This window comes from Cynoglossus semilaevis, chromosome 1, assembly GCF_000523025.1.
Source record: "Cynoglossus semilaevis isolate Cse_v1.0 chromosome 1, Cse_v1.0, whole genome shotgun sequence".
In the NCBI taxonomy this organism is placed as follows: domain Eukaryota; kingdom Metazoa; phylum Chordata; class Actinopteri; order Pleuronectiformes; family Cynoglossidae; genus Cynoglossus; species Cynoglossus semilaevis.
The window spans coordinates 33,649,855-33,668,740 of record NC_024307.1 but is presented as its reverse complement, the minus strand read 5'-3'; the positions used below and the strand labels follow the sequence as shown (position 1 = coordinate 33,668,740).

At 40.4% G+C, this 18,886-nt stretch overlaps 2 protein-coding genes across 2 annotated transcripts; both read right to left on the bottom strand.

The window, feature by feature from the left end:
* Positions 1-883: 883 nt before the first annotated feature.
* Positions 884-10,125, bottom strand: sf1 (splicing factor 1). The gene is made up of 10 exons (XM_017036220.2): positions 9,722-10,125; positions 9,190-9,321; positions 7,182-7,257; positions 2,737-2,889; positions 2,247-2,336; positions 1,968-2,151; positions 1,738-1,853; positions 1,543-1,650; positions 1,213-1,408; positions 884-1,111 (listed from the first exon to the last, which is right to left on the bottom strand). The coding sequence occupies exons 1-10, from the start codon at positions 9,972-9,974 to the stop codon at positions 884-886; spliced, it is 1,536 nt and encodes a 511-aa protein (XP_016891709.1). The 5' UTR covers positions 9,975-10,125.
* A 2,820-nt stretch (positions 10,126-12,945) lies between these two features.
* Positions 12,946-17,019, bottom strand: LOC103391590 (RNA-binding protein 4.1-like). The gene is made up of 3 exons (XM_008327903.3): positions 16,711-17,019; positions 15,354-15,777; positions 12,946-13,958 (listed from the first exon to the last, which is right to left on the bottom strand). Exons 2-3 carry the CDS (start codon positions 15,757-15,759, stop codon positions 13,135-13,137), a joined length of 1,230 nt encoding a protein of 409 aa, XP_008326125.1. The 5' UTR covers positions 15,760-15,777; positions 16,711-17,019; the 3' UTR covers positions 12,946-13,134.
* Between the last annotated feature and the right edge of the window lie 1,867 nt (positions 17,020-18,886).

The following is an 18,886-nucleotide window of genomic DNA, read 5'->3' as shown; positions in this document are numbered from 1 at the left end:
TGGGGTGGAGGGGGTGGAGGAGCTGGGGGCATTGCAAAGGGGGGCATGCCTGGCACCCCCATGCCCATCATGGTGACAAAGTTGGAAGGATCCATGGGTGGCGGCGGGGGTGGCGGTGCATACATCATGCCAGTAGAGCCTGGGGGTGGAGGCGGTGGAGGCGGAGGGGCACCCGGTGGCAGCGGAGGCTGGACGCCGGGAGGTGGCGGAACCATAGATTGGGATCCCATGGGTGGTGGGGGCTGGGCCCCAGAGGCTGTAGGCTGCTGGGGCTGTTGCCATGGAGGCAGGGTGCCAGTGGCAGAACTGGATGTGGTGGTTGTATCTGAGGGGGAGGAGGACATAACTGCACATTTAACTCTTCACTATCTGTGAAATTAGGTCAAATATCATAATTTGTCTCTTCATGTGAATTAGACACATGTGAGAAAATGTCATTCCATAATCAATTTAGCAGGACAAGTTACCCAACAGCATAAGAGTGAGCTGTCATTACTTGGTATGACTTTCACTTAAAGTCTAAACTTCTCTTCCAACTCAACTTACTTTGTTGCCAAGGCAGGGTACTGGTTGCCATGCTGCTGGTCGGAGGAGGAGGCGGAGCCTGCTGTTGCCATGGAGGCAGTGGGCCAGAAGGTGGTGGAGGAGGTTGACTGCTAGGGGGAGGAGGAGGAGGAGGCATCATACCCATTGGAGGAGGCAGTAGGCCTGTGCGAAGACAAAAAAAAAAAAAAAAGTGTAAAAGTGAGACATGAGTTTGTGAGGCTGGCCAGTAATGTGTTCGTGAAGTGAAGAAGAAGAAGAAACTTGATAAGTTGTCACTGTGACACAGCACACCACAGCTTTATAAGGAACTGTTCAAGATGTTCATAATGCAAGAAAATCAGGTCTTACCCATTGGGTGTCCATGAGGTCCTGGAGCCTGGCCCATAGGTGGAGGAGGTGGCTGCATCCATGGTGGAGGTAGACCACTAGGGTTAGGAGGCATGGGGGGACCACCGATACTGGGCATGGGCGGAGGGTAGTTGTGAGGTGCACCAGGTCCCCCCTGCATTCCATGGTAGTTCCTGTTCTCACTGGGACCAGAGCTCATCCAAGGAGGTCTGTTTTGCTGGACAAAAAAAAAAAAAAAAAAAAAAACAACTCAGTGACTTTTCTATAAAATATAATACACCAATCATCACTTGGTACATGGATCACAATTGTATTTACTGGTGGTGGCTGGTTGTTGTTGGGGCCTGAGGAACGTGGTCCTCCACCCTGGGAGCTGGAGTGTCCTCCTCCAGATGAAGGGACTGGAGCCTCGCCGAGTTCTGCCATGAGGGACAGGTACTCCTTGTCCATGCGTGCCTTGTCCTGGGCTGACTGGGGAGGCTCACCGCCTGTTGCTCTGTGCGCTGCAAAGGTGCTAAATGGACAAAATGGAATCATAACAAACATTAAAACTTGGACCAAGACATTCTCAACTCCCAATCAAAACCTTGCACGTCATGTGATGTGCACGTGAACGCAGCATTTTGTACAAGTGACAGTGATGATCACCTGGTGTACTTGCAGTCAGATGAGATATGTCCTGCTCCACCACACTTGGTGCACAATGTGGTGTTGGTGACGCTGCGCGGCTCCGTGTTTTGCCAGGGACGAAGAATCCTACGGACACAGAAGTAACTTTGAGTAGAGTGGTTTTAGGTGAACGTGTCATTTTCACCAACGCACACATTTGAATAATTGCCCGACCTGTTGTCATCTTCTCTAAGTGTGCCATTGAGTCGGGCCAGCTCCCTCAACTGCATCTTCCGCAAGTCGTTCTGATCCTCAGGCGTCTCGATGCCTTGTTTCAGGATGTTTCGAATCTGGTAAATTGTAAACAGAACCCGTGTTATTAACTTCAACAGGTACAATGACCTTGAGTGAGTGCAAGTATGTCCGCTGTCAACAAATACAAAATATAGAAACATCAGCCTAACCTGCTCCACTGCTTTCTTCACGTTCTCCATTGTGTTGGCTGTAACCAGAGCATGCAGAGGCTCGTCCTCTCCCGGCAACATCTGTCCATCTTTGCGGCCAACTTTGCCCTCCTTCACAGAACCTTTACCACGAATCATGATCTTGGCGCAGCATTCTTTTTCAATGTTCTTTAATGTGTTACCACTGCAAAGAGACAACAAGTGAGAAGCTATAATCACAACCGTTCAGTCACGTTTCACTACGTAGAAGCACACATTGGGAAACTACTGGCAAATTACCGTGGGCCAATGAGAAGACCAACAAAGTTGATTTCAGGATATTCATCTTGGGGAATCATGACTTTGTCATTGACTCTAGTAGCTGGAGGTCTGCAAGAAAAGGACACAAGGTTAGTTTTCTAAATCATTTTTTTTTTAAGGAGCAATGATGGTTGTAAATCAAGGGACCAATGTTTGCAAATTAGCAGATTTGGAGGCAACAACCCACAGATTGGAGTATGACTTGCTAATCCATAGTTATTGAAATGTTAACCTACATTATTGGTTTTCAAAGTGGGGGGACAGGCTTTTTTGGAGGACAGCAGGTCAAAGTAATGCAACTTTATATTTTTTCAGTCGTGCCACAGAGAAGAAAAAAACATGGATATGTGATATTTCCTTTTTCTCTGTAAGAATATCAATCTTTGGAATTACAGTGTTTGAAATATGTTCAGTGGAGATTTGAAGCAATATAGCATCAAGTTTGGACAAAGGACATTAATATCCTTACTTGTAGTCTGCGGGAGGCTTGAATTCAGGGTTGAGTCCCACCATCTCGGTGATGAGGGAGTGACGCTCCTCCTCAATTTTCTTCCGTGTGCGATATTCCCGGGTGTTCAGCCTCTTGCCCTCGCTGTTGTAAATGGGCTCAGGAGATGGAGACCTGAAAACGGCAGAAAGGAGGACAAAAACAACAAAAAACATCAATATATTTGTTAACGATGGAGACATTGCATTAACAAGCTAGACATCCTTTCTTCCCCTGATTTAAACGACGGCAGTTTTATATCGTTAGATAGGAATCTGAAGTCTAATATTAATGAAGGATACACTACTGAAAATGTTCATCAACTTGAGAAATCTGGTGCTGACTGTAAACCGTGGTCAGTGCAGGAACCAAGTGTAAAAAGAGAAGTGTAAAAAGAGAGTGAAAAAATATGTAGCTATTGTGCACTGACCTTCCAAAGGCTAAAGCCCATAATCGTTAATATCCAGTGTGAAGATGGGGAGGGGGCAACCAGATCTAAGGCCCTGTTTACACAGCGATGGTATGGCTCTGGACTGCGGCACTTTAGTGTTTAGACGACACTTCAGTGACATGATACAGTCAGCCCACTTCTGTCGCCTTTTAACCCAGTAACCCTGCTCACTGCCACCGAACATACATTTCTGAATACATTTAACCCAGTAACCCTGCTCACTGCCACTGAACATTTCTGAATACAAGCGCCTTCTGACCGTGCAGGGGAAGCTAATTCAGCTATTTGGTGTGCTACAGTTACCCAGCCCTGCCTTTTCGTGTTTCCTTTGAGTTTGTTTACAGTGTGCAAGGTTTTTCCGGTTCAAATTCTTCCTGTGTAAGTATTGTAATGCCCCAGGGACAGATCAGACAGCTGCCCCGGTGCTTTCTAACAACTTTGGCTATTGCAGGTAGCAACAACTCTGAACTTTTTGTTTTAATTGCAGCTCCTCTAACGTCTCTCTCGTCATTCTGTCTGTTCTCTCTCACACACACTCTCACCATGCCTCCATACTCCCCTACTATACCCACCCAACAATTCACCCATCATTACAACATGAATGACTATTGTCATCATGACTATTACAGTATGTTAGTGCTTGGTTGACACAGTGGTGTCAGGTACCAGAGTCATATTGTACTTCTCCTTTCAGGGGTTTGTTTGCACCAGATCCTTAAAAACACTCAGTATCCGGAGGCTACTGTCATCGTATTGTACTGTATTGTCGCCGTGTAAACAGGGCCCAAAGTGTGGCAAACCTATTTTCACTGGAGGGCCACCAACCACACAATTCGAAGAAAAATATTGAACGGCCATGTCTACACCTGCATACAGGATTGTTGGCCTACAAGGAAAGAAAAGCTGAAGGTAAGAAAAAGAACCCAAAGCAAAATACGCAATCCTAAACAGAAACGCAGGCTTTGAGAGTTGCTCGGTGTTGACGTGGAGGAAGAGGTCCATACCTCCCTTGGATGCTGAAAACCTGTGTTGCTGCATTAAGGAGACTCTGTGCTTGAAAAAGGGTTAGGGTTGATGTGGGGTAATTTGGGTTAGAGAAAAGGAATTAAGATTAGATTTTCACCTTTTCCTATGCTCTTCCACCTAAGAACCACATATTTGTCCAACAGATATAAAGAGTGAGGGGGGGAAAAAAAGCTTTTCCTTTTATGCTTCAAACTTCCACCGACGACAACCTGAAACACTCCCAGCTGACGTGACGTGTTAGATCAGGGGAGAGGTTTAGAGTTCTGCAGCTCTGTGGAAATTTCCGATTATGGTGAGAAAGCCTACACAGTGTACAGCTGGCAGGGACCCTAACTAAGAGGTCAACACACACTGCTGAGAGTGAGCCACTTCCTGTGGGAACAGATTCTTAGGAGACTAGGTTAGGAGTTGGCCTCTATGCTTCTTAAAATGTGTGTATTCTTGGAACTTAACTAGACTCCCAACAATCCCAGAAGGACCTAGTGACCCCTCAATCCAAAAAAAAGTTTGAAGCCCTGATCATTTAAAAGACAGGAACTAAATGCAATCTACGTAAGTATGAGCTATACAAGACTATTACTGTCAAAGACTGAATTAAAATATCCAACATCAAGTGATGTTACATTGCTTCACTAGTGTGAAAGAGTTTTTTCAATTTTTTTAAAGGAACTACTTCACCTAAAGGCACGTGATAAAATGAGTACTCCCGCGTTATTTTAATGCACCATGTTTCTAGACTCTAGACAACATTTTTACTTTATAATTTTAATCTGCCAGACTTTTCAGTGTCCATAAAGGAAAGAGGTTTTACATCCAAAAGATGTGGATGTTGACCCCCTGCAAACACCTTTGATTAAGGAAGAGACACAGGTTGGACGCAGGAGATTTCAAATGTACCTCACATCTTCTAAAAAGAACACTAGTTCCTTGTAGGGATGGGCAATGATTTTCAAACATTCGTTCAATCATAATTAATCGAATAGTTTATCTGAAAAATCTGTCCAAAAAAATATTCCCTTGTTATATTGGCACCTTCCGCAAGGGGCCGTATAGCATTTGATACATGTGTGTGCATGTTAGATGTCGCTGTTGATAAAGAAACAAACAAGTGGAGAGATTACTTCAGCCATAAAGTAAGTTCAGTGTGGAAGTACTTCAATAAAACCCAATAGAAAGCTGGGGTATGTTGCCACAGCAACAGGAGAGTCTTTTCCACAGTGGGGCTTATCGTCATGAAGACCGGCATGTTTAGTGTTGACCGTTTAAGCACCTTATGTTGTGTTGTGCATTTAAGGTTATTCTAGCAAGTTATTACTGCCATAATAAAAATCATGGGTCTCCTTTTGCCCTTGTTGCAGCGGCAGCTTCAGGGGGTTATAATAAAAATCATGGGTCTCCTTTTGCCCATGTTGCAGCGGCAGCTTCAGGGGGTTGTGAAGGGCGAATAGTCAAAAAGGAATCGATCAGTTCACCATGACGACTAAATGGTACTTTTGCTTAAAATGCCCATCCCTAGTTCCTTTGTTATAGAAATATCTCTTAAAAATCTTAAGCCCTATTTGCACAGGATTAGTATAACCTGGGGGTCCTCTGGTAACTTGTAAGAATTGCGGAGAATGTTCAAAAATGTAATCCCGTGCGCAAGCTACCTTGCATATTTCGATAAATACCAATGATAAGACTAGTTCCGTACAAAAACCCTTTTCTACTTCTTGCCCGGTTAAATCATGAAGGCCTGCGGTATAAATTATGAATGGCAGTTTTGACAGGATTTTAGGTGCAAACGCAGGACTCTCATCTCTGTGCATAGAATACCCATTCACGGAAACAGTAATCTCAGATACCGCAGAAGAGTGAATACTCAGAGGATATCGAGATGGATGACATACATAGCAGCATGAAGTAAGGAACATGGCTGTCTATCTTCCAACGCGCTTAATACAAATGCCCCGACGACCCGTTATCCCGACAGCAGCAGCACACTGTTCCAAAGTCAAGCTGCTGCAGCTGCTTTGTCATCATATCCAGCCATAATGTCAGTAAATATGAGTGAAATAGAAACTTTGCTTATCCAGAGAGGGGGGTATTTTACAAATTACCAGAGGTCCCCAGGTAATACAAATCTTGTGCAGATAGGGCATCAGAGAGACCACTAGATCCCAGAAAGTCAGGAAAAAAGACCTTTGGTAGAGTTTTTCTGGTACAATTACTTTGTATAGAAAGATGCAGTTCTTACAATTGCTTAAAACAGCAACATGGATAGTCTAAAGATCACGGAGTAGAACATTAAAGACAAAAGCAGAAATAATTCAAACTATATAGAACATTCTGCTCACCTTGGGTAAAAATATAACATCAACTGAGATGCATTCTTATTAAGGTTTCTTTACCAAGCTGATTCCCCCCCCCAAACACATCACAGTCTTGGCAACACAGTTAAAAGAAAAGTGGAATTATCTAACCTCTCCATTCTGTTTTAACTGCATACTGATATTTAACATCTTATGAGATGCTATTAGGAAGCATATATAGTGTCTATCTCCCTCCCCCTCCCTCTAAAGGCTTCTATTCCCTCCCTCCCTCTCTCTCTCTCTCTCTAAAGGATTCTATTCTTTTTTTTAAACACACATGGCAATTTAAAACATTCTATAACAAGAACACATTTGCACTGTAATGGTAAAATTACCAAAAATATTAGAATGAAACAGCATTTCTATGTAACTCAACCCCCTCTAGCATTTGAATCTAAATAATATAAACCCCTTAACAAGAACTGGAAGATAACTATTACTCTGTATTTACAAGCCCCAGAAATACAAGCAGGCTTCTAGATTACCACTACACAAATCTGGCTCTAAGCACCACATAAACACAGAAAATGTTTGTTTCTTCCAAAAAGTCAAGAAGGTAGAGAAAATGTTACTGTTCATGGGTTTAATCTTTTTCCGACCTGTCCTCAGGGTTAACAGGGATTCCCAGGTCTCCTGTACGAAGTTTACGAGTCAGGTCTTCGATCTGCAGTTGGACTGGAAGAATTCAGGTTAGGAAAGAAAAACAAGGATGGAGAGAAATGTGGTTACCACAACAACAACAACAGAGACTTATGGCTCTGCAAAGAAGAGCACTGTCCCATTTAATACTAAGGCAAAAACAACACGTGAATCAGCATAAATACAGCATAACAACACAGAGGGACTTTAAATAGAGAGCCTAATACATTTTTGACACAGGAATTACCATATCCAATTAAAAAATGTTTTATGGTAAGATGTACATTAGCACAAACAGGGTTAGACAATGGCAGAACATGGTACCATATTGGCAAACGACTAGAGTGTGGCTCCAAAAAAAATGCCCAACATAAACTGTATTTCATGGAAACAAAGCAGCAGCTAACATTCCCGAACTGAACATTTGCTTTTTAAAACCGACTTAGATTATTACTTCCTACCACTCTGCTGCAAACCATTATATATATTTAAAATTATATATATTATATGAAAAACTGCACAGTGGTTTGTAGCCTGTTTCATTTAGCTTTAAAAAAAATTTTTTTATGGAACATCAATTTAACTTAAAAAAGGTTACTACCTATACATATTGCAGCTTTATTTCCATGACATACTTTAGTTAACCTTTTACACAAGACTTAAGGTTTTCTTAAAAGAAAACAGCTACTTTAGTTAACCTTTTACACAAGACTAAAGGTTTCTAAATCACGAGCTGACATTTTAAGGACACATCAGGTCTCCTCGTCTCATATGTTTTAATAACAAAACAGGTGATGACCTCTACGCCTGTAACTCCACAGATTAACACTGAGGGACTGCGGTAACCAAAAAAAGCATTGTAATATTTCATCGGGCAATGAAGAAAAATTTGTTAATGTTGATAATTAATCCCCTTCCATCAACACAGAGATTCACTGATCATAGACTTACTCAAGATTATATCATTTAAAGGCATGAGATTTAAATCTCAAGAGTCATTGCATTTTTTTTTTACATTCTTCCTGTTGATTTTTGGAAGATTTACGAAATGAGCACAAGAATGACAAGCAGGACAAAAGAGGTGGGTCAAAATGATTGTTTACATACCAAGGCAGAACATCCATTACCAATGAGTAATCATCATCAAAAGCAAAGTCAGTTATTGAAAACTACTCAGTACACGTCTGCTTTATAATACCTTGGTAAGGGACTGTGAAGGCAGCGTGTTGGTGCTACACTGCTGCTAGAGGGCATCAGTGGGTAAAGGTGTCAGACCAGAAGTCAAATTTGGTCATTGAGAACAAATTCAGCTGTAGTACGTTACATTAAACTGGTCGAATAAATAGCCATTGCAGCACTGCTCGCACACTGCTTGACAAATAGGGTGATATTTAGCATGAAAGGACGTTATGAGGAACATCTCCATGCACAGGAACATTATTAATGATGTGTAAGGAGACCAGGCAAAACATTGGACAGTGGCAGTGCAGTACGAGACAAACAGTAGCAAGCAGTGGTGATTGTTCATCTCTATCAAACTCCTCTTGCTAATGGGTGCCCAATGGTACGCAAACTGAATGACCACCAAAGCATACCCAATTTACTCAGAGAATAATTTGCAATTACCTTTGGATAGAACACACTGTTTGATATTTGTTGAATTATTGTTGCTTTGTCTCAACAGTTGGAGCAGGATTATACATTAGGCTATTTTAACACAAAATGTCACTGTAAAATACATAGGAACATAATTCAGAGCTTTGAGTTAGTATATTAAATCTTGTGGAGCTCTAGCTGTTGGGAAGTCAGCAAACAGCACAATACTGTACAATAATAACATATGGATGAGTGTTATGTAAGAAAACTAGAAATTCAAAACAAATGCAGTTGATCAAACAAAAACATTTGCATTTTTTTGTTTACATGCAACCCACTGTTGACGTGAGATTAAAACAAAAAAACATTTACCTATATAGGCTCTCTCCTGATCCCGGGTCAATCCTGCGGGAATAACGGTAGGCATGCCAGGAATAACCGTCTTCTGATCAGGAGTCTCACTGCTCCAGCGGCTCTTCTTTCTTTGTTTCTTCTGACCAAAATCTAAAGAAAAACAGCAATAATATACAATGTGGCTAAACCAAACTGAACATTTCTATTAGGGATATAATTGGTTTGACCTCTTTTAGTCTTAACATGACCAACTTTAATAACCAAGGAACAAAACCACGTAAAGGCAGCGCAGTTTGGTTTCAACCTGCATCTGTACTCGGGTCAGTATTATACCAAGCTATAAAAAAAATAGTTAAATGGAATCTAATGCATTAAATCAAAAGGAAATGTAATTTTCCACTAACGTACAAGGTATAACTTAACTAACAAAGGTTTCCCCAATGTCACAGAAAATGCGTTTAAAGGGCCTTCAATGCTAAGCTATGTTAGCCCAGGGTAAACGTAACACTAACTCATGTCAAACCAGGCGCACTATGGAGCGACAACGTACCTGGTTTCCCTGGTCCACCAACCACAACCGCTGGCTGTGGGGCCTGGTTCGGAATTCCTGGCACTGGATTGAATTGCGTAAAACCCACACTTGTCATCGTCGGCTGAAACCCTTGAATGGGGGAAAAAGATGCTGGTGGCCCCGGTGTTGGCATTAAGCCGTTTCCAGACCCAGGCCCGGCGTCAAACCCTCGTTTAGCGCCAATACTAGGGTGTAATTTTCCCAAAGGAGTTGCATTTGCTCCCGTGGCCATTTTCAGTTATTAAAACCGCCTTTCCTCTTACTATTGTATTCTTGCTTTTTTTTTCTTCTTTAAATCAAAAAATACGAAATAAAGACGCCAACAGAAAACGTTCCCACTGAAAGTCTTATATCAAAATGGCGGCCGACAGAAAACCACAAAGAAGATCCGCTAAGATGAAGACTTCGAATTGGCTGTATGAAGGCTCCGCCCTACTATCTTTAATTTGAAATTCGATTCGCTAAGGTAACTGTCGACTATATCGCTGCTATGATGTCATGTCCGCCTTTTTGACGTGCTTCTGGTACAGCCAGGACATTTTTTTTCCAAATATAAACTCCCCTCAATATTAATTTACATCGCTAAGAGTCATAATTAATTGTACTGTGTATATTTATTTACTTTATAGTTAAGAAATGTATTCTTATAGATTGAAAATAAATTACAACATGTAACAAACATAGGGTGGTTAATGTGTCCAATTTGGTCAAGGAACATAAAAGGACTTAAAGTCTAATTCGTTATTTTGTGCAAAATAGAATCCGAAAATCAAATGTTTATAATAATTAATCTGTGCACAGAGGTAAATATTAAACTTGTGCATTATTCTGTAATAACACTGAAAGAAATGCACTTTTGCCAGTACTGTCTTTTTAACCTCTCATAAATACGCACTGTATATTACATGTGTTGAGTGGTCACTATACCATGTAAGAAGGCCAGGTAAAGTTGGTGTTTTAAAGGTAACCTATTTTTGACACTACTGTCTTCTAACTCCTGGACTTTGTGTAGATTAGTCGACCACTCTCTTTTCCACCTGGAGATAGTTCTTTAACAGTTAACAAGGTCCATTTTGGGCCATTGTCATGGGAGACTCTGTATCTCAACTAACTTCAAAATGACTACACAATAGTAATCTTACAGGATGCACAATGTTCTTGAGCTATATTCCATTTATTTGACCGACAACAGTATCGCGGCCAAAGGTCCTGTTGATCAGATCTGACCAAATATTATTTCTATGATTCTTACGGCATGTTTTACTTCAACTTCTTGAAAGCTGTTTAAACATTTGACACAACAATGTTTTTGTATACCTATCATGTTTAATCAGCAGTAACATATTTCTAGCTGTAAAAACTATGACTTACATCTGTGGTCTAAAACAGGGGTTTCCGACCACCAGGTGTTAGTCCGATAATCTCTGAAGTTTTCAGAAATTATAGCCTGTTCCATCCGATGCCTAAGACCAAATACATTAGCAACGGTAGCTTGCAGCATGGTGGAGAAAAGAAGGTATTGGATTGATATCAGTATAGACAGATACTTCAGGTTGACTGAGTCAGAATCAGTAGCAGACATGAAAAAGTTGTATTGAGCCATCCCCATATTATATGCATTTTATATTGAAGAATTGCAACTTCCTTAGAGGTATGGACCCTGACATAGGTACAAAAGTCACCCCCCACTGACTGTTTTGCAGGAAATTAATATAATATGTAAATGTAATCATTGCACCATTATTGGGCAGATACATTTTATATTGTAAACATATCAATACTTGTTACGCAGATACATTTTATATTGTAAACATATTAATACTCATTACAATGTAATGTTTAATGTAAGTGTAAATATATATGTAAAATCATCACCTCTTCCGGTCTATGGCACAAAATTGCTATTTATACACAGTGCTCTAAATCTTTTGTTTTTTCTTAACAGATAAACATTAAACCTTTTATGTCACTGTGTAATAAATGATAGAACAGCAAAAAAAATTACAAGTCAGTCCTTTTATTGAACCTCAGAGTAAAAATAAAAGCACATCCAACAGAGGTCATCTCACAAAACCTTAACATATCTAAACGAAGCTTTGTTTTTAAGTAAAAGAAATTAAAAGGAAAACAACTACAGATTCCAAAGCTGAATATAATTTCACAAATTGTTTTATGAGACCTAAACACATAACCATGATTTTCTTTATACAAAAACCCTACTTATCATATAGATACAAGTTTAAATTTAAAGTTCACTGATTATAGTGTGTATGTAAAGACGTGAGCACGACTGAGATCTGTGGTGCCTTTGCTTCTGACAGCATTGGGTGTCACTGCAGGGATGGAAAACACATCAGAACAATTATAGACACCCTTGTAACATGCACTGTGCACAACTTTTAACACGTGAGGTTTAGTAACGTAAAACTACTATATAACGCACGGCTGACAAAAACCCACTGAAGATAACCCTGACAGCTGAACTCTTACACCACACTAAGTCATACTAGCACAATAACAACTTCTGAATAGGATGAACTAAAAAGCCTACCGTATTTTGACGCATCAGCTGGAATGACATGACTGCTTTAGACATTTAAAACAAAAAAAAAAACAAAAAAAAAAATCACACATTCACTCAATCAATCAATCACACTATCCCTACAGACTGAGATTTATATAGAAACACCCAATTAGGGCAGTCAATTATCCCAACATCAAGGCCAATGTTTGTTTGTTTTTTAAAGTAATAATGGATGTATCACAATGTTGTCAAACCTGCTCTCACAAAGTTCTCCTGATTTTTTTTTTGCTAATCCTTTTCTGGTAATTGATAGACTGCTGACTACTATTTGCCAAAGTAAGTGAGGTGCGCGTCTCAGTCGAAGAGAGACAACAGGTAGTGCGCAACACTACAGTGGGAGGCATTTTTTTGGGGTTCCGTACAACCCAAAGATTTTGTTTTTATTAAATCAGAGCTACTTGTCACATTACTATCTAAGGTGGAGTTTACTCGATATCTTTTGTCTATTTAACAAATGAGTCAAACTGATCTTAGGTGCTAATAAAAATTATCTTTTATAGGGAAAGGAATGACAGCACTGGTCTGAAGTAGTTATTTCTTATTTCATGTTATTGTCTTATTTCATACCAGTGGTTCCCGAATTGGGGGCTGGGCTCCTTTGGGGAGTTTGGTTTTTGGGGGCTGGGCTCCTTTGGGGAGTTTAAAGTTATACTGTTTAGTGATCTTGTTATTCCGTCCGGAGAGAATATCTGTCAACAATGGTCCTATCTACAAAAGAGGGGAACTACAGAAAAAGCTTGGGAACCACTGTTTCGTACTATCTTCTAGAGGGGTAAGGAGGCTCACGCATGGCTCCTTAGGACACCGGCTAGTATGCATACCGTGGCCGCTCAGCAACAGAATGATCGTAAGTGGAGCTTCTTGGAATGGGTTGCAACGTGGATGTACGCGACCGGTCATATGAATATCCTTCCGCCTCGGCAGGAGCTCTCCGAACCGGACTCCGGTCACGTGCGTAGTATGAGGAGACTGAAGCTGGTGGAGGAGGCGGTGGAGGGTATTGGTATGGGTTCATAGAGTGGGGAGGACCCTGTGTGGTGGTGGTTGACGGAGCAGGCAGGGGGACAGTGCGGTGTCCCTCGTAATAGCCGCTTCCATATGCATTAGCCCTGTACTTCTCGTAGTAGTCCACGACACCGTACGGATCCCGCTCTTCGTAAGGCGATCGCCGCGTCGGGTAAGGTGGTACCGCGGCGTAGTATGAGCCGGTGCTCCTGTATCCCACCTCATTGCCGTACATTTGAGTCACGCTATGATCAGCAACGTTGCTTACGCTGTAACCCGGAGGTGGCCCATATCTCGGTGCACTCTCGTAGCCTGCGACTCGCCTGTACCCTGCCATGCTGCTGTGAGCAGAACCACGGGACAAAACAGGTACAGGTGCATATCCGTCACCATAATCTGGATCGCCAGTGTAGTCTGGATGATAAGCCCGGTTGCGACCACGCCCGCCATATCTCGAAGCACTGTATCCATCAGATTCTGAGCCGTTTCTGTGGTAGCCGTTTTGGTCTAGAGGGCACTCTTTGGACCAGTGGCCTTCTTGCCCGCAACGATAACAACCCGATCGGTCTCCCATTCCCGGCGCAGTACGCAGGCGGCTAGTGGAAAGCTTCACGCTCATCAGTTTGCCTTGAAAAGAAAAGACTTAGTAAGGATTTCTGCCGGCAGTTTCGTCAAATAATACATCAAACATCTTTTGAAAAATAAAATAATTATGATGCACTATTCAAGAAAAGCAAACATCTTTTGAAAAATAAAATAATTGTGATGCACTATTCAAGAAAAGAAAAAAAAACACGGTCCATCATTAAAAAGAACATATGTAGGCTAGAAAACATCGCAGTTCTTTTAATTTTATATACTTTATATGATTTAATACCTAAAAATCGAAATAAAGAAAAGTAGCAACTTTACTTGTAACCAGATGATGGTTCCATGTGTCGCTTTACCAACACTGGAAATGCTACATTGCTTGGTTTAATATAAGATCCTTTTTCACTTAAGACACTCTTCTGACTAAAGAACTTGCAACCTTACATAACACCAGATATTTGTTTTTAAACAACATAATCGCAGCTTTTCGTTTCTTTGTCAATGGTCACTGTAGCAGTGCAAACACACCAGGGATTAATAATCTCACGTTCCACCTAAATCAAATGTTCATTTTTAAGAACAGCCAAAATTACCATTACATACGCCTGGATGGACAGGGAATGACCTGCACGAAATCAGACAGAATTAAGCAAGTGTTTACGTGCACAGGTCTTTAAATACTGCCCGCAGGTGATTTAGAAAACCGCCCGAAGTAGAGCAACTATTGAGAAGTGGATTCGGAGAACAATGTGGGGAACACGCATACAGCGTCAAAGTTTCTGTCCGACACGTTCGACTAAATCAGTACTTCTCAAATAGTGGGGCGGGCCCCCCCTCGGGGAGCGCGGTGAGGGGGGGGTTCCAATGAAATATGGCATGCTGAACATAAGTGTAGCACTGCTGTTTTGCTTGAATGTTAACAAGCCTCCAGTCACTAGGTGGCAGCAACTCATGCAGCGGTTTGTTCAAAACCAAAAATGTTATCAGGTTTTTCATAGTATTTCAATTCGCGGGGGTGTGGGTCGGACGGAGGGGGCGTGAAAACATTTCTGCCTCCAACGGTGGCCATGACGGAAATTAAATAGAGAACCACTGGACTAAATAGACCCAGGTATTGACTTATGGACAGGGAAAATTATATTTCAGCAATACCCACTTTACACAGTTCACCTTCCTGGTGGGATTTATATTTCAGCAATACCCACTTTACACAGCTCACCTTCCTGGTGGGATTTAATCAATCATGTTACTGGTAAAATCCAAACACAGAGAGTAGAGACAGGTCTTAATAAGTTACCTGAACATCACTTATCTGTTGTCAGTACTCTACTTACCTGCAGCAACTCACCTGTTAATTCAGAGTAAGAGTACAAATACTTTTACATTTAATCATGTGGAAAAGCTACGCTAAAGCCCAACACTAAGGTTCACCTTTAAAAGCTGAGTTGTCTAACTGTTCAATGGCTTCCATGGCATCCTCCAATCTCTCCATGTGAACAAAAGCATAGTTTTTAACAATGTCACACTCCAACACTGAACCAAACTCCTCAAACTTAGCCCTCAGCTCTTGGTTGGAGCACGCAACGTTGCCAACATGCAGTTTGGTTGATCCTTTCATCCTGCCACGACTCAATTCAACATTGAGGGGTTGACCGTTTAGCTCGTAATTGTTGAGGTTACGTATGGCTTCTTCAGCCTCCGCTTTGCTGTCCATGTGGACAAAGCCAAAGTTTTTGACGACACTGCATTCTGCAATCTTGCCATACTGGGAGAAGAGGGAGCGAAGTTCTTCTGAAGTCGTCTCTGACGCCAAGTTCCCAATGAATACTTTCACCATTTTGGAGCTACCAAGTCACTATGGAGAGTGGAAGGACATTGAAAATATTAGGCACTTAATTAAAGAAACATCGGAACACCAGAAAAAAAAACATTTAACTGACAATGACTGCCTTTATAAAATGTATATATATTCATAACTGTCTGTTGTATCTCACAATATGCTAGGCCACAATAGGTTCAATGCCAATATTGAGTGTTATTTTCTAAAATAAATAAATTAAATTGTCAAACAAATTTATCTAGGGGTGACACATCAATGCATCACATAGGGCCAAGAAACTAAATATTTAAAAACCCAAGAAATATTAAAACCAATTTAGTGTTCATAACATCATTGAAAGAATACGAACGCTGCTACGTATTACTCTTTCATAGGTTATCAATGGGCTAATAGTTTAGCCGCACAGACAGTTTTAACACTTTGCATCCTTACGATTTTCTGTTCCAAAAACGCAGATACAACTTGTTTAGTTGGCATTGCACAAGTAATGTGGGGTTGGTAGGCAGTTTTCAGGCGCATTTCAATAGGTTTAACCATCGGTTAAAAGCAGGCCTGCATCTCAATACAATGAACCGCATGGTTCCTCCATTAATAGCATGAGCAGTACGTTGTAACTCCGGAGTTTACAAAGGAATACTACCTACGACTTAAAGTATTTTCGTAAGTACACAACACTGGTTGATATGGTAAAATAGCATCGCTGCTCGGGTTTTAGTGCAACCACTTCGAATACATCGACTATAGCATGCTAGCTTAGCATACAGAGATAATTGTCCGAGACCGCTGCTAACACGACACACTGGCAGATATATATATTTAAAAACTAGCATTATTTTATATTTTAAGATAATTGTCCGAGACCGCTGCTAACATGACACACTGGCAGATATATATAGTTTTAAAAAAGTAGCATTATTTTATATTTTGTGAGAACGAGTGGGTTCCTACCTTTTCAACTGTTGTATATACGTCCGCTTTGGACCGTGAAACACCGATGCGTTCGTTGATAATCTCTTCAACACTTCGCCGCTAAGCTATCGCCGTGCTACAGAGGGACGAGTAGCGCGGTTAGCACTTCGTGGGAGGGGCCAATTTATCCAACGTATTAGCGAAACCGTAGTGGGTTGTCGCGAGACTTTGTCTGGCATTCTTACTGTCTCAACTTTTTGTAGAACTACAAGACTATTATACTGGTGTTATGCATAATTTTGCCATTTAATTATACTTCCTCTTGCCAGTTAATACTTAATTTTAGTTTTCAAATTTTAATGATTGTAACCGACTTTGACTCAAATACATTCATTTCTTATATTCTTATATTTCTATGAACAAAGTCAAGCTGATTTGTAATGTTAAAACTTATTTGTTGACTATATATATATATATAAACATTTAGGCACAATGCAAGTGAATTAAATTTGTTATACAATTATAAAAATCAATCAATTTCAAAGTCAAAATGTTCTAACTGCGCTACGTACAATTATGGGCAAATATAAACAATAAAAAAGTCTTTATGTTACAATCGTCAAGGCAGGTTAGCATAGGGAAATTATGGGTTAAAAATATTAACGTAATGATCAAGATTGACTTTTTCTCATACTTAAGGTTTAGTGGTAATGTAAATTCCTATTATCTTAACTGGCTAATTAGGAAAACGTTGATCCCAAGTCACGCCTACAAATTAACCTTCAACTAGTAAAAAAATACCCACCGAAATATTGACTTGAAATCACTGATTTCAGACTTTTATTTTATTCTGATATTTTACCATATCTCAGTTGCTGAACAAGCCAATAATACCACACAAGCAGCAAGTGATCACTAAGTGACTGTGTGTGACCTCAGTATGTACTCAGGATATACGAGCTAAAAACTGTTGTCTGATTTTGCCCGTATTTCTTGCATTGTGCTATATCTTTTTTATTATTATTATTTCATAAATCATCATGGAAAAGGTGGAAAGAAAAAGTGAGAACAAACAATAGAAGTAAAGATTTTATGAAAGCACAAGAATGGCCTTTGTGTTTCAGATCTGGCTTTACAGTATGGCTAAGCAAAGTCTTTGATTTGTACCATCATTAAGAACAAGGAAGCAGGTTCAAAGGAGTGACTGTGATCACCAAGCAAAGATCTTAGACATTAGAAGAACTGGAAAAGTTACTAGTGATTTGGATCAACGAAAAGCAGTTGCCCGGCGACAGTATTTCCGAGACAATCATTTGTGAGAAAGCAAAACGAATCTTGCACAATCACGACTCCTCAGCTCCTGTAAAGATGAATGAAATTGCCTGTTGTCCTATTTATAGCTTTATTCTTTATTCAATTGTGTTTATCTTTTTTGGTCAGATCTAATTATTTTCATTGGTTTCGCATATGAACCTATATGCAAAATAATATTCCAAAACTGAGGTTCCACTATATATACAAAACAGAGGCGTGCTCACGTGTCTACATCCAATCATTCTGAATAATGTGGTAAAATGCACATTAACTTGCGAATATAACATACATACAATCTACAAACCTGACAAAGAAGAAAGATTTCACGCTGATAAAAAAAACAAACAAACAAATGCTTGTCCACCATTTTTTGTGTAAACCACTTTTAATTTTTGGTTATTATGCCAACACAATGAAATAATTAAAAAATAACCTGGAATGATTTTTTTTTGACCATGTATGAGTATGTAAGAGCATAAACTGGGTTGTTGGGGATGTCATCAACTGGTAAGGTCATTTTGACCTTCTTTTGACAATTCTGTGCTATTACATCAACTTCTGCTGCCTATTACCTGATCAGACATTACCAGCCTGAACTTGTATTAGAAAATACAAAGACTGGGCCATATGGTTACATGGAAGAGGCAACGGAACTTGTACAGACATGGTTAAATTATTTCAATGCAATTGCAACTTTTGGAAAATGAAGGATTAATGCTACTAAATAAATTAACATCTTTAACAAACTGTTGATTAGGCAAAATAGATCAAGATGGAAGACAAAACAACTGCCGATTGCCCTTGACATCGGTGAGTAAATCACATCTCTTGCACACAAAAATACCTCCCTTTCTCATCAGCCGTATGTCTTCAGATGCCCACCCTTTCTCATCAGCCGTAT